This window comes from Chenopodium album, chromosome 18 (assembly GCF_948465745.1).
Source record: "Chenopodium album chromosome 18, dcCheAlbu1.1, whole genome shotgun sequence".
NCBI classification, from domain to species: Eukaryota; Viridiplantae; Streptophyta; class Magnoliopsida; order Caryophyllales; family Amaranthaceae; genus Chenopodium; species Chenopodium album.
In genome coordinates, this window is record NC_137851.1 from 2,303,693 (window position 1) to 2,319,862 (window position 16,170).

Sequence of the window (16,170 nt, forward strand, 5' to 3'; positions counted from 1 at the left end):
GTCACCAATTGTCAATAAACATGGTTAATAGAACTTGTTATTTGAAGTATTTAAATGTGTCACCAATTGTCAATAAGCATGTCTCCACATTTCGCAAAGCTTCTCTCATTTAAAAACGGTAACAAAGCTTCTCCAATTGTCAAGTCTCTCGCTACAACAACCATTAGGGATGTTTTGATCTACAACAATTTCTCACTTAGGCAATAATATATAATGGAAAGTGGAAATAAGTAAAGAGGTGGAACTTTATTAAAGAGAAATCAAAAATCAAAATTAGGTCCAGAAGGAAATTAATCTTCAAATTCGGAATGATCAGCCCTATATATATGCACTCTCTTTGTCTTTCTTTCATGTCAGTTGGGGAAGTTTGACAAACAATAAAGAATCCATTAAATAAATACCTCGTATGACCAAACAAAACTACTAAATCAATTTGGAGAAAAATATAACTCTAGATGGAATCAATTTGGACAAACACTTTGGAGAAAAATATAGCTCTAGATGGAATCAATTAATAAATTGAACTGGGAAATAGTGGAAAATTTTACTGCCGTTCAAAATCAATTTGCAACTCAAAACGGACTTCAGCTGGCTTACAAGCAGCAGCAGCCAAAAAGAATAAGCTTGTGTCAAAGAATGAAGATACAAAAATGTACATCAACCATATATCACCTAAAAAGAATGCAAAAATTCAACATTATTCTCAGATTGACCTTTTATTGTCCAGTTCGAGTATAGCACATAAGAAAGTGTTGAAGCTTCCGTCAGAATAATTAGCACAGCAAAATTTCAAACTGCAGCTCAACAGCATGATGCGAAGGAAGCTCAGGATAGAATGAATTCCCCGAACTATGCAAACTAATAGCTTCCCATAGGTGGCATTCCATAAGCTGGCATAGGAGGCATTCCCATACCGCCCATTCCTCCCATAGGGGGAGGAGGTCCATAACCTCCCATTCCTCCCATAGGTACAGAACCTGGCATTGGAGGAGCAGGCAAAGCCAGAGGCAGCAACTGAGCATACATATTCTGCATCAAAGGTATAGATTAGTTTCTATTCAGGAATGGAAAAGGTGTAAAAGGATGATGTGTATGCGCAAGACAGAGAAGAAATGCAAAGATGATGATATCAGAGCAATTCTTTAAAGATTAGATTAGGACGGGTGAAAAAGGGAGTTCAGCAGCCAGTATATGTGGACACTAGAAAATAACGAACAGAAGTTGGAAAATATGATAGAAACATAAAGACCATAGGTAGCTACCTGTTGAGCAATTACGTCCTTCTCGTCCTGCTCTTTAGCCTTCACTTCCTTCTGGGCTTCAATTTTGTCCTTGATAAGTTCATCAACCTTGCCTGTGTACTCACGGATAAACTGCAAGAGAGACCATATATGAGAAATTTACTTCTAATGCAAAATACGGCAGTACAAAACTGTGCTCTAAAATGTTCTGAACTTATTATGATTTGTGTATTCAATGACCAATAATCAGTCTCACAATCCCAGCAACCAAGTATCCAGTTAGTATACTGGCAAACTTGTACTAGAAAAGATTTTTAAAAAAACCACTTACAATCCTTTCCTACAATGAGAACCACATTTGTTACCTGCAATAAGTATGGGAAGGCAAAATCGATCATATTGTTCATCCAGGCAAGCTCAAGGGCAACATCTGGACGTATCACATCATAACAAACAAAAAGGCATGAAGCAAAGCACTCTTTCTTCCCCTGCAAAAGTAAATTCAATGAAAGTTAGCCCCAAAAAAGATGGTACTTGTCAGTTTACAAAAGATGATAATCCCCATATTGTAGATTAAATAGGCCTCATCTGACATAACAGCAGCAACCTAGTTTGGATTTTTACAGTTAGCAGGCTCCAAATAGGTTCAGATATGTACATAGCATTACATCTAACCAGTTGAGACTAATATCAGCCTATCAGGTTGCTCATGTAGTCATGAGCACATGGGTTTTTAAAACAACATCAATACTCCAAGAGAAACCAGGGTATTTCATAAGTATCTTGAAAAAAGAAGAATTGTTACAAAATAATAAACATCATATTTACTGCAATTTCAACATATTCCGTGTTCCATCATGTACCCCCACCACCCCCCCCCCCCCAAAAAAAAAAAAAATAAATAAATAAATAAATAAAAAAAAAAACGTAAGCACTAACAATGCCCTGTGAAATCCATTACTTCAAAAGAACAAACATAATAACAATTTAGTAAACATAAGCTTTAATCGGCAAAATTTAATATAAGTTCAACAAAATTATTTAAATATCAGTAAAAACAATTTAAATACAGCAAAAATGATTTAAGTTTGTATATACTAAGTGAAGAGAACAAGGCATATAATGCCAAAACGGAGGCACGAAGAGAATATCTCCAGCTAACCCATGCCAAAAATGCGGGCCATCATTAAAAGACAAGGAAAAAAAAATGTACCTCCTGTATGAAATAAACCAACAACTCCTCTGCCAGTTCACGGTCACCAGATTGTGAACATGTTTCCATCGCATCTCTATAATGTTTATCTTTCTTAGACAGTGCAATAGATTGCTTCCATCGACCTGCCTTCTTATAGATATAAGCAGCAACACGTCTCATCTCAAGAAGCTCATGTTTCTCAATCTGTCATCAACATTACTATGTAAGTATGAGAGAAATTGTATGCCCCTCTTTATCAACGTACGTCAATTGAAGAAAACAACAAAGCTGCCACCAAAATAAAAGCAAAAACAGGAGATAATGCAATCACCTTTTGTGCAAGTCCTATCTGATCAAAGTTATCATGTAAATCAATTGACTCTCGCAATCTATCATAGTCTTCCTCCTCAACATATATTTCATTCAGGGCCTCATTTACAGCAGAGACATTATTGCTCTGGACAGCAATCATGTATGGCTTCACAAGATACAGGTGACCCGCCTACAAAACAAGAGATATTAAGTGAAAAGATTGCCCAAACTAATTCAGACAACAATCATTTTGAGGCATCAAAGGAAATATATTTATAAAAAAAGGATAAATAACCAACCTTTCTCATTATATCAACCACACGTGTATGGTCCAAACGAAGTGCCAGCACATTAAGCATATCATTTATTAGATCAGGATGCTCCTGTAGGTAGAAATGCACAGCTTTGTAGTACAGCTCTACACTGGCAACTTTAGCCACGACATCTTTGAACTGCATGTGATCCCAGGCCTCTGGAGAATGATTCATTACAGTCACAGCAGCATTATCAAATTCATCATATTGAATGTACAAATATGTGAGTTCTTTCCAGTGCTGCTGTTCATCGCATGCTCTGATAACCTTAGGAATGTTTAGACGAGTAGCGAACAGCTTGATGTGCTCCATAAGCTTCTCAGAGCGATATCTAGCATAAAGTATCCCCAGTTCAGTAAAGATGCCCATATGTGCACGTTCCAATCCCAGACCACTTTCCATCAAGGAGATTATCTCGTTGAAACAGCCCCTGTTCTGGTAATACTGACTGACCTCTTCCATGTCATCGACCTAAAATTTTGACACACACATAAGACAATATCAAACTATCAGTCTTCCACAAACAGATAATATACATATCGCTAGCCTAAACACAGCATATCAAGGTTAAAGCATAAGGAAGTAGCTTATAGAAACCTGTGACATGCTTAAACCAAAAACAAAAGAATATAACCCTTCTCAGCATATCAGACCAATTTTCAGGCATGTAAACAGTCATTATCAAGCAGGTAATCAATGTAAAATTTAACAAAAACAGCCCCTCACCCCCGCATAAAGAATATAAACAAACAGATAAATCATACTGCCATAATTATTTATTTCCAAGTACCTGTATAATGATGTTGAGACCACAAATCTGAGCTAATCTGAATTCTTCAGCATCAACACAAGCAAAACAAACTTCCTTCCATGTCTTTGCGCTATTAGCTTTCCGTGCCGCATCAACAGCACTTTGGAATTGCTTAAGCCTCACTAGAGTAACAGCTAGCTTCGCCCAGTTAGAGATAAAAGCATATATTATCTTTGCAGCTTCATATAAAGCTTCATCAAATAAGCGATCACCAACATTTTGGAGGTTGGCAACATTTGGCATGAGAATAAATTCCTCAATGTCACTCAACCTATCGATCTTGGCATAAGCATATATGAGTTCGCTATCCACCCTAGGCTCCTTTGTTTGCTGCCTAACCATAAGAAGATACTTCACCAGGTCATGATAGACATCTGCATCTTCAGAAGCACGAATCACATCCAAAAATTGTGTGGAATCCTCTGCACGTATAAATGACTCTATTGCATCACTGACCAACCCTGCTCTCAACTGAGCCTTCGCAACTTGGCTCCAAACAGCATCTTCTTCAACCCGGAATGCAAACTCCACAGCCCGGTCAATGCTTTCAATATTATCCAACAGTACATTAACCGCCTGCACGTTCAGATTGAATTTCTTGAAAATTGCAAATGCTTCTTCATAGAGTTGGGCCTCAACAGCCACTTCTCCAACTGCAGGTCCATCAAAATTATCCAGCCTGTTGACATAATCCATGACTCTAGATGAATCTGCTTTAATGGCTGTCAATATGAGGAGATTTTGCAGATTTGAATTCCCACTGAAAGCAGAGTTCTGTAAAACAATCTTTTCAAGAAGTTCAATTAATTCATGAGGGAGATCAGCTGTCATAAAAGCTTTGACTGCAGCAGAAACTTGTTCTGGACTCTTGCTTTCAGGCAAAGCAGTGGACACAACTTGATCAATGATCTGCCTCCTATACTCATTCTCAGGATTGAGGACTTTCTCCCAAAGATCACCATCCATTCTTTCAACAACATATCTGGAATAGAAGGATAAATCAATAAGCACTTTTCAATAATTACATCACAATGATAAAAATGCTTAGGTATTCACTAACCTTGCTTGTAGCTTGAACAAAGAATTCTTATTTGTGACATTGATAAGCTCATCGTCACATTGTCCTCTCCTATATGCAACTACTGCAAGGGTGGGGTCACGCTTCTCACAATATTTACCCACAACACGTGAATCATAGTATGGGTTAGTAGTGAGAAAGTGCTCTGGATTATTGTTACTCTCAATGATAATTTTTCCCAGTGCATTGTGCACATGCACATCTTGGCTTCCTTCACTAACAAGATGCTCAAGAAATTGAGTGAGCAGGCGAAGTCGATTCCTGAAATATAAAAGAAAAAAATGACAAAGCAGATCATGAAAATAGAGAACAAGAAGTAAAAATATTCATCGAAATGTCAGCACCTCTTCTCACATTCCTCCACTAGTGGCTCAACTGGAAGAAGAGAGCGAACAGAGAGTATCAGACCCTTGATAAAATCTTCAGGGCATTCATCATCAAGCAGCTGCCCAACAACTAGCGGAGCATTTCCCGGATTAACCTAACACATCCAGATGAGTCCTTGTCAGCAATATTATAATACAGTATCAAAATTCAAGGATCTAAACTATACATGCTCCAACAGAAAGAAACACATCTATATGGTGGTCATACCTTCTGAACATAGCCTTCTATATAACGAAGCATGTTGTTTACATATAGGTAGTGTGTGAGATCTGGAACATATCCAAAACGATCACAGACATTAATCAGAGGACGTGCATCAGGAAGTTTAGCTTCCATCAAGAAATTTTTCGTCTTCTCAGCATCATAAAAGTTGGATTCTCTAGTCACTCTTTCTACTTCTTTCAACTGTCCGGTTTTGGCAGCTGATTCGATATATTTAAAGTGAATTTCAGGATCCTCACTACATAGAAAAATAAAATGAGGTGACAATTGGAATAAGATAATAACAATGAAAATTTTATAAACAGAGTTAAACAGGCCCTCATTTTGTAGAATATTACCTGGAGCTCAAATATGATCCAAGAAAAAAGTATAGCCCTTCATATGACTTAAATTGCTCAAACAGCTTAATGCATGAATCTACTCCTAACTGCTCACTATACTCCTTAGCAGCCTGCAAATATCAAACAGCATAAACATCCAATTAAGTGGAAGTATACTTAATTGTTAGCTAATAGTACTGGTGAAAGCAATAACTAGATTTTGACATGACATGCTCAAGTTAAAGGAAAAATGATACGTTCAATTTAAGTCTGTTATCTCTATAAATGTATACAGATAAATTAAATTAGTAGTTTATAATAACATAATACAACACATATCTGGAGCTGTATTTACATTATACTTTCATAAACTATGAATATTGATTATGTAAAAATGCACCTTAATTCATCATATGAAATTGGTATTATTACATATTACATGTTATTTTAAAAGAAAATTTACAAAAATACTAATATTGTATTATTTTGAAATTCTAGCAATAATTATGAATGAAGGTAATCTTTTGTCAAAGTTCAACCTCAAAAAATCAAAAAAAATAAAGGGTTTTTTTTCTTGAAAAAGGTGTAAATTCCCTTACTTATTTTAATATAAGTTGGACACATGGTAAGATTAATTATCCAGTGTAACATCCATAATATGCTAAGACCAAGTTATATACTTAAAATTATACCCCCTCCATCCCAACTTCATCTCAACACTTTCCATTTTGTGGTGTCCTAAGTTATATTCATGTATAAAGGTATTAGTTTCCTTTATTTTAATTTTTAATATACTTTCGATACATGATAATAATAATTATCTAGCGTAACATTCATAATTTTCTCATAGTAAGTTACATTCATTAATCACATCCCCTCCATCCAAATCCGTCTCCACACTTTCCATTTTGTGGTGTCCTAGAATCTTCATCATACTTTTTTCCTATTTCTCTCTCCATCCTATCAAACTTTCAACCTCTCTTTTACAATACAATTTTATCTCTATCTAACCACTTTCAATGGTGTATTCCACACTAGCTACTATAGACCACCCTATAATAATATCTAATTCAAGTTCCATATTCTACGAAAAATACTTGTTTATTAAAGCAAGAGCAGTAAATCAAACCACCCTATAATAATAGACCACTTTTGACATCTGTGGTCCAATCTCATTAGCCTTGAGTCATTGCCTATATCCATAATATGTGCTTGAATATTGAACACGTACAAAAATTTAAGACACAAGGACATACCCTATATTTGGACTTAAGTCAAGAGGTATAACATCTGTATTTGTATAACTTAAAATTACTTCATATTTGCTTAGAAGTCAATAGAGAGCAATTGTGAGAATACCTGAACAATAATCTGAAGGTTGCCCCTAAGATTGACAAGTAAAAGGTCCTTCATGCACTCCAATGCCCACTCACGTGATAGAGTCCCAAAGAACTCAACAAGTGCCTGCACATGTCCAAATTGTTAGCAACAACCCAATCAATTCAAGTAAATAAAATAAAACCAACCGGATAAAATTTAACCTGTGGTTCTATTGCATGAGTGTTCACGATAACACGTTTTATATCTGGTAAATCAGTATAATGCTGCAAAAATTATTGAAATATATATATATGTTAGTAAGGGACCTCAATTCATAACAAGGTTGAAAAGGATCAATAAGAAAAGAATTTGAAGACCAATTACCCGAAGAGCTTGGATGTATAAACCAGCTTTCTCACAAAGCTGAGCAACTCTAGAACGATCATAGTGACTAAACATTCCATTAGCCAAAATGGCATCAGCCACATTAGGGAAGGTAACAAGATTGATTTCCAAAACCTGCATCATCCACAAGTCAAAATGCTCAAGTATTGTTGATGATTATAAAGATACCTCTACCATCCATTAAATCAGTTGATGCCATACCTTAGTTTGCAAAAAACCATGTTCAGGCAAATTTGGCTTTAAAACATCTAGAAGAAATGCGGTTGCTTCCCGTATCAAGTTCCTCTGAGACACACAAAGAGAGAAAAAAGGTTCATACGTTTTGACAAACAAACACAACAACCACAGAATATCACTTTCTTTAAATGAAATAGCAAGAAGGTAATAGGTATACAATTCTTCAAATTTTACAGGTTCCACGCGAAAATTTAACTAAGAACTAGCAACAGTGTAAAGAAGGAAAACATCCACACCTGAAGAAAAAGATCGGTTACTGTGTTATAATCAACAGGACACCCTCCCTCCATTTGGGACATCATCAACGCAAAATTGACAGCACCCTGTAATGAGCATTAGACAAATAAGCACAGATTACAACATTTTCTTCAATGACCTATCACACAGTTAATGGAATAAAGTATACCACAGCTTTTTTCCAGTCTTTTAAAATGGCAAAAAAAAAAAAAAAAAAAAAAAAAAAAAAAAAAAAGCAAGTAGTCAGAAAACATACCTGAGGATCTGTTCGAAGAATGGTTTGAAGGAGGAACAAGTAATCTGGTGTGTAACCGACCTACATCAAAAGAAAAATGTAAAACAACTACAGCACATGTAATAGTGAGAGTAAAGAAACAAATGTGAATAGAGCTAACTTATAGCATAACAACATATAGAAATAGAATATAGTAAAATGAAGATCTATCTTTACCTGCTTAGAATAAATGAGAATTTTATCAAACTCCCTACGCTCGGCAAAGGCAGCAACAACCTTCGGAGTTGCTCTAGCTTTAATATATATTTTCAAGGCAAGGTCTGTGTCAACAGTCTGCAAAATCAAAAGGTGTACGGAACATCAAATAACATTCAACAGTCACAAGCAAATGAATTAAAAAGATAACCATAAAATAACTGTCAATATACCTTCACTAGATCTCCAAGTTCCTCAGTGCACTCCAATTTGTCCTCTGCTAGCCAGTTCTCTAACAGATTTTTCTTGTTCTGATTCACAACAAGGCGGGATAGTTCCAAAGATTCAAATGCATTGAGCTTTCCTCTAGTTAAAAGTGTCCCAAAGTATTGCAACAGAGGCGGTGTCTGCCCTGACTGAACAGGAACACTCTGCAATAACAAACCACCAGAAAATGAAATTCTGCTTTACAGCAAACCAATACACAAAATAGCTTCATGCTCCATGGCCTTCATTTATAACAATAATTTCTATGTTTTTCACATGTTGTGGAATATAGCTCATCTGAAAATAAATTGAGCATAATGATTTAATGAAGCCTCTGTTTTAGACAATATGAGATGTAGCTGTGTCCAGATATCCAAATCCAATGCAACTAAAACTTGCCCCCTAGATCCATAGGTTTCTGATTTCTACTCTTAAGAAGCATGATTGATAAAATCTACCAAGAAAACATTAAGATATAATTGACATGATTTTCAAGAAATAAGAGAACTTGTAACTTAATCATATGCAACAGTGGCCTACTCGTGTTTAACTCTAAGCTCATTATAACTGATGTGTCCCATAAAAAGAGTATGAATATAAATAATAACTAGATCAAAACAAATGAAAGAGGAGAGGAGACGAACGGTGGAAGCTGAAGCAATACAAACTAAATAAGAACTGCAATTGTCCATCCATAAGCTAATTAACAACAATCAATGCTAAAAGGAACAACTACGAACCAGACGAAGCCAAATAGCACATATGATAAAAGGCATCAATTTGACATGAAAAAAATGCACATGGGGAAAACCTGAAATTTTGCAACAGTGTCAGGAGTACGCAGGATCCCTTGTGGGGATTCAGCAGCAAGCTCTGCAGCTTCCTTATACTTAGTTTGGGAGAACAACTCTTGGAAACGCTGGACAACCTGAAATAAGTAGAAGATGGCAGTTTAGCAAATAAACAATCATCAAAATAGCAACAGGAAAAGTGCATGATATAAATATGATTTATTTTTTTTTTTCCTTTAGGGCTTAGGCAGATTATTTATCAGTTATTCTAAGTCAGCCAAACACCAGATTCAAAACAATGATAAAGCATGACCTCAAATCAAAGAACCACTGGGAAAATAAAAATCAACATACCAGATTTTCTGCACCAGGGAGATTACCCCTTTTGGCAAGATTAACAGCAAGCTCCAAATTGTTCAACTGCAACAACCAGATCCATATAGATTATAATACTCAATAACAGCTCATTAATTTTTTCCAAATCTAGAAAAGAATTTTATTATAAACACACCTGCCCGCTGACAAAAGGAACAATAGTAGCCTCATTGACAGTGGCAAGAAGAACCTGGCCCCTTCGGTTGATGGCATAGAAACCTCCAGCTGATGCGGCTTCTGATGTCAAAAAAATTGGATCTGGACTGATTCGATTCCGATAAACAGCACTGGCAGTCTCAAGGTCATACACAAATAGCAGTCCAAGCTTGGTAACAACATAAATTAAACCATACTTTTGGGACATCTGGAGAAGCATTAAATGAATTTAATCAACAAGGAGTGGTGGATAATAGTAACTAAAGACGCAGCATGTACTTTAATGTGCCTGCACAAAATGAGAATATAATCTAGGAACTACCTGCATAGCAACTGGAAAATCATCAGCAAAATCAGGAGGGAAGAATAGATCAGCTTGCTTCTTTGTAAAGCCTGGCTTTCCTGTCAATTTAGCACTATGTCAAAACAGATGAAACACACTACACACCATACTCATACCAAAGGCAAGGAAATACAACTTATTACATGCGCTGATGCACTAATGACTTAGGTCCGAATTATTTCAGGAAATAATGATGCCTTTAACAGAGAACAACTATATAAGATATTATTTCTAGTAACATATTATATTAATGTAATAGTAATGAACTGGATTTGGCATAAAGATACTAGCAAGAACAAAATCGATATGACAACACATACAAGCTCACTAAGAAAGGAATTGGGGGATAATAACAAACAAAAAAAAAAAAAAAAAAAAAAAAAAGAGTACAAACCTGGCTGGGCACCAAGTTCTATAATATGCAACTTTGAAGTAACCTGGCCAGCATTCATGGACTTCGTAGCAAACACAATAAGAGTAGAAGGGTTCTCATTGCCAGGGACCTATGAAAAATAAGGGAGTATTAAAGAATTTTGAATGTAAAATAGATATCCAAGAAAGTCAAGAAGGGGAAATATCACACTTTATGTGAGGCAAATGATGCAGCATGAGCTTCAAGAGCTTGACTGCGCTGCTGATCCAGAGAATAGAGCTGCATACTTCCTTTCACAAGTTGAGGCCTCTATAATAGGAATAAATTATATCAGAAAACTATGATGTCAGAGATAAAACAGAGAAGCATTCAGAAACTAAAGTGTCTCCATAATTAAATAAATTAATGCAGGCAAGAAATTTAAACACACCACTGCCAATCCTTAACTCAGCATAACTATACCAAAAGAAGAGAACAAACAAAACCAGCGCACAACAACTACTTGACATGAAAACCCATAGAGACAGATTAGCAAACCTAATTTAGTTTGCACAGAGCTCAAAGTGTAGGAAAGAACAGCAGACTGTGTAAATCCAAGACCTGAAAAACCAACTTCCAGAAGCCCAGTCCAAACCAAGTATTTAACATAGTTTTAAGTTGATAAACACAAATTTTAGCGTACATTAAATCATCAACACCTAGAAAGATGAGGGGGGAATACTTGTCTATAAGCTCGACAAAGCTTAGAGCTTCATGTTTTCTCTCAATGATTTACAAGTACGGAAAAAGTAGAATCTGATTACTAAAATAGAAGAGTCTGCTATTCACTTCGAAATGGATTTCAACACTTTAAACAGCTCATTCTCACAGGGTACAACAATTTTGTAATTACACTATTTCATGCGCAAAGTAAGAAACTAAGAACAAGGGATGATGATGCGGGGTGTTAGGATAATTATGACCTATTGCAATTTTACAAGGGAGGATGAGTATAAGGCTGAAACCAAATCATGCTGGGTGAGGCCACATGATATGCCAACGGATCAACAAAAGGCACAGCACAGAAAGGCCATACTGTCAGACCATATTTGGCACAGCATGTGGACCATGACTAAAAGGATACACGAATCAAACCATCTATTAAATTGGGTATTTTCAGAAATCGTATACTACATACTACTAAGATATAGGGGCCGACTGCTAATCCACCAAGAAAATCCAGAATCATGTAACCTCTTTAAACACGGCCAAGACACAACACAAAACCAGATTGCATCAGCAAGGCCATGCCCTCACCATGCCTGAGCTGGGCCATCCTTGCTGGCACTGCCCAATACCAGCTTTGGTTGATACTCACAAGCATTCAAAAATCAGCAATGAGCAGATGCAATATTTGTGCAGCAGATATGACCAGATGAGTTTCTCACCTCAGGGGAACCAGGTGCAATACCAATCAAGACCAACCACTTTTCAGATGGGTCACATTTATAGTTGATTATTTGATTGTTTGCTAAGTTAGCAGTCCTTTCAAACATTTTTACAGGTTGAGAATCACCTGCATTTCAAAAGTCACAGTAAGGTTGTTAAAAGGGCAAGATAAACCACAACAGCAGTGCACATGTTTGCTAGGAAAGCAAGGGTAAGGAGATCAAACATGCAAACTACATCCCACCTTCAATTGACCAATGATAAACTGATGTCTGAGTCACGAGTCCAAGCATTTTTGCAGAAATCCACTTCCAAAAGACAACCTACACAAAAGCAAAGATTATGGGTCCAATGAAACAATGAATAGAAAAAAAGGGAAATGCAGTGTAGTCCGATATAACCAAGCATTACTCCTTAATTATGGTTTTAGGAATTTACCTGCTCAGGCATTTGGTGTGATTTCACCTTCGTTTTTGTTTCAATGTTAAATATCTGCAAGTGGTCTTGGGTGGTCCCAGGAAGTAGAGCTACACAAAAAAACCATGAAAAATCATAAATTTCATCATCCATGAAAGGTGATCAAACAGCTATTAGCCCAGCTCATTTGGCTACAGCAAATTTTTAAAGTAAGCCATTTTAAATTTCTTGTTTCACGAGATTAGTCAACTATACTTGTCATATTAAGACTAAAAACATGAGCTGATTGTTGTATTAGCTGCTGTAAATAACAGATAAGACCAAATTAAGACCCGGACATGTTTTAAAGTCTTCGCAACAGTTCCCAAACCTCACCACAGACTCGTTGCTGAAAAAATAACTCAAACAAAAATCATTAGGTCTTTGTTCAAATATCAAAAGCACCACATTATACTCATGAAGAACCTACATCCCCATGCCTTCATATTAAGACATATTTGCAAAAACAAAATAACTACTTCCTCGTCTCATTCATTACTTCCTCAGTCACCTCATAACAGCAATTTCCAGCACTCAAAAACCCCTTTTCATAGATTCACAAAGACTATCCAAGAAACTCATTTTGGTTACAATAAGAGTGCACATTGAAGCACGGAGGTAACAAAATAACCACCCTTGAGATCAATATACACTTCAGCATTGACTGTACATTTGAGTCCTCGCATGGGAATATCACAAACCTGTATCTTTGAGCCAACTCTTTAAATCATCAGAAACTTAGCTCAGTTTTTACACTCAAATATACCTTAATTGAAGAAAAATCCTAAAAATAAACTTGAGGATTTCGTTAATAAGCCCAGTTAAGCACATAGCCACATGTTCCTGACTATAAAGAATCTCTTATTCACAGCCAATCCTTCCTAACACCATTCATCATTCATGTTAAGCCAAAGTCTTTCCGTTTGCAGGTATGACAGTGTGAGAAGTTGGTCTTACTAAGCTTCCAAAAATAATGAAGCAGTCTTATCATCGCAAATTCACAAAATAGCTAAAAACCCTTTTGGTATAGCTAAATGAGAAATTGGGAATCAAATACGGGATGACTAGGTTTAATTTTATAATAATAATAATAATAAATAAATAAATAAATACGACAAAAAACCTATGCTAATAGGGAATGGTTAAAAGCTTGAAGTATCTAGCAAAGGTACATCTCCATGAACCGCATTTGCCAATTATTCAAAAAACAAAACCATATTATTTTGTCACGGTTGAAGTGTCAACCCCATAGAGCATGGGTTTGAAACTGTTTAGTACACAAAGTCAAATAACCAAGAAATAAGCCACTAAAGGGTCTCGCCTATCTCAATTCTCTAAACAAGCTCGCATTTAGAGTTAATGCACCATATGTCAATAACTCAATAGTCAATACTACTACCTCGATCCCTCCAATTATCTTCCACTCAACCATTTTGGCTCATCCCAATTTATTATTATTATTTTTTTTATCAATAGAAGGATAAAACTCCTCCCCAGTCCACAACACATAAACTTGGGCTCCACCTTCTCTTTTCTTTCTCTCAATTAGATCAACCTTTCCTCTGGAATTCCTATTCCAACAAAATCTCTTAATACTATTTCTTTCTCTGTCTAATTCCAAAAAATTCCATTCACTTCTAAGTAGTGTCTAACATGCAAATGGCCGACCCTCTACTGGTTTTCATAAAATATGTGCCAAATCTTAAGTGGACGAAATGAAATGGAAGAAGTACTTTACCCCACCCATGCCTCATGAGTTGGCTAGTAGTTCTTTTCTAGAATATTAATATAATAAAATAGATGAAACATTTATGAGAAATCAAAAATCTCATGATATCATCCTCATAGCAACAAGAAAAACCATTAATACGAATTATGAGGTACACATACACATACATGCATCTTGGAATAATAGTTTATATTCTTTGACGTGACATTCTTGGTTAAGGTTCACATCAAGAATAAGATAGTTCAACGTTCAACTTAGTACATTTAGAAAGTGGGGCAATGACCTACAATTTCAAACCATATCAGAAATAGATAAAGGAAAATTTTATACTTTAAAGGAGTGAGCATCATCATTGGTCTATCTCTTTTAAAATTTCACCCACCATGAAAAAAATCAACAATATAGAGGAACAATCGCTTTGGTGACCACTAAACAAATATACTAGCTAAAAATTCACTATAATGCAAAAGTTACTCATTGCATACATAGATAATTAAACATCTCTCCTACCTTTCAAAGCAAGGATTCGAGTATTCGGATTCATGAGAGCAGAATCTGCGGTGATTGGCCTTCTTAAAGGTTGCATCGGCATACTCATATCAACAATTACAACACTATTTTGCGGTGATGTTTCCCGCACACATATATACTTCTCTGATTCCATGGTCACATTGTTAAATGTGATGAATTGTTGATTAATTCCAATGCTAGGCAACTGCATCGACGAAACAACAAAATTACCACTTCGATCAATCCTCTCATTTCAAATTACAACAAAATCAATCTCACTGATCCATAATTTGCAGTCTAAAACTCGCATTTCATCAAATCGTCAAATCACACATTCACAAAATGACATTCAATCCAGATCCAGCTAATTTTTCAAAATGTATAAGCATTACTCAATCCAAACTTCACAAAATCATCAAATCACCAAATATTACAGCATGAAATCAAAATCAAAGCATGGATCCGTATATAAATTGAGAAAAAACTAACCGTGAGAACTTCCTTCATCACGATCGGCGCATTCGCCGCCGCCGCCATTGTTACGAGATCGAAATGTCGAAAAAATTCAAAAGATTCTGCAAAAAAAAAAAAAAAAAAAAAAGGAAAAATGTTGATTTGAATGTGGAAAATTGAATTGAATTAGAGAGAGAAAGCGTAGAAAGTCAAGTAGAAGAGTTGATCGCAGGCCTTACTTGCCAAAAAGAGGAGAGAGAAAGCTTAACGAAGATCAACAATGGCGATTCAAATTCGAGTTGGCAAATCTGAAGAATTTTACGAAGGGAGAGAAGTGAAGAGGAGAAATGGAAAAAATAAATTGAGAGATCGTGTTAAAATGTGCTTCGTTAGTGCAAGTGCGCTATATTTCGTTAAAAAAATTCTTTTTTTTTTTTTAATTTAAAATATTTTCACTTTCTCATTTTTATTTTATTACATTATTTATTTTCTTTTTTGGGCTGAGATCTATGCACTGGAGGACTGGAGGTGAAGGTACTAATAGCCCAACGGGCCTATTGTATAGACTTAATTCCATTTTTGCATTTTTTTTTCCAATTTTTTCATAATAAAAGCCAAGATTATGCTTGGATAGAGAAAAAAAAAAATGGAAGGACACCATTCTTTAATTAGATATCTAATGCAAGCGAGAATAGGGAGGATCCATTTTCCTTCCTATTTTAACAAGATTGTTACATTGAGAGATTTAGAAGCAAAATGATAATTCACCTTCTCCCTCCC

General features: G+C 35.7%; 1 protein-coding gene across 1 annotated transcript; it reads right to left on the minus strand.

The window, feature by feature from the left end:
- Nucleotides 1-478: 478 nt before the first annotated feature.
- Nucleotides 479-15,757, minus strand: LOC145591149 (clathrin heavy chain 1-like). The gene is made up of 31 exons (XM_081647551.1): nt 15,630-15,757; nt 15,427-15,512; nt 14,938-15,142; nt 12,681-12,769; nt 12,487-12,565; nt 12,242-12,369; nt 11,025-11,123; nt 10,836-10,944; nt 10,421-10,500; nt 10,079-10,306; nt 9,922-9,987; nt 9,588-9,704; nt 8,743-8,940; nt 8,531-8,647; nt 8,336-8,395; nt 8,079-8,165; nt 7,807-7,890; nt 7,585-7,719; nt 7,422-7,484; nt 7,240-7,344; nt 5,899-6,011; nt 5,546-5,798; nt 5,296-5,432; nt 4,934-5,212; nt 3,853-4,855; nt 3,048-3,533; nt 2,768-2,938; nt 2,455-2,640; nt 1,607-1,729; nt 1,263-1,373; nt 479-1,029 (listed from the first exon to the last, which is right to left on the minus strand). The coding sequence occupies exons 2-31, from the start codon at nt 15,472-15,474 to the stop codon at nt 859-861; spliced, it is 5,130 nt and encodes a 1,709-aa protein (XP_081503677.1). The 5' UTR covers nt 15,475-15,512; nt 15,630-15,757; the 3' UTR covers nt 479-858.
- Between the last annotated feature and the right edge of the window lie 413 nt (nt 15,758-16,170).

Coding starts and splice junctions, on each gene's coding strand:
- LOC145591149 (XM_081647551.1), bottom strand. CDS start 15,474: ATGGCGGCGGCGGCGAATGCGCCGATCGTGATGAAGGAAGTTCTCACG. Junction 7,485..7,584: donor TATACATCCAAGCTCTTCGG/GTAATTGGTCTT, acceptor TAATTTTTGCAG/CATTATACTGATTTACCAGA. Junction 2,939..3,047: donor TGGTTGATATAATGAGAAAG/GTTGGTTATTTA, acceptor CTTGTTTTGTAG/GCGGGTCACCTGTATCTTGT.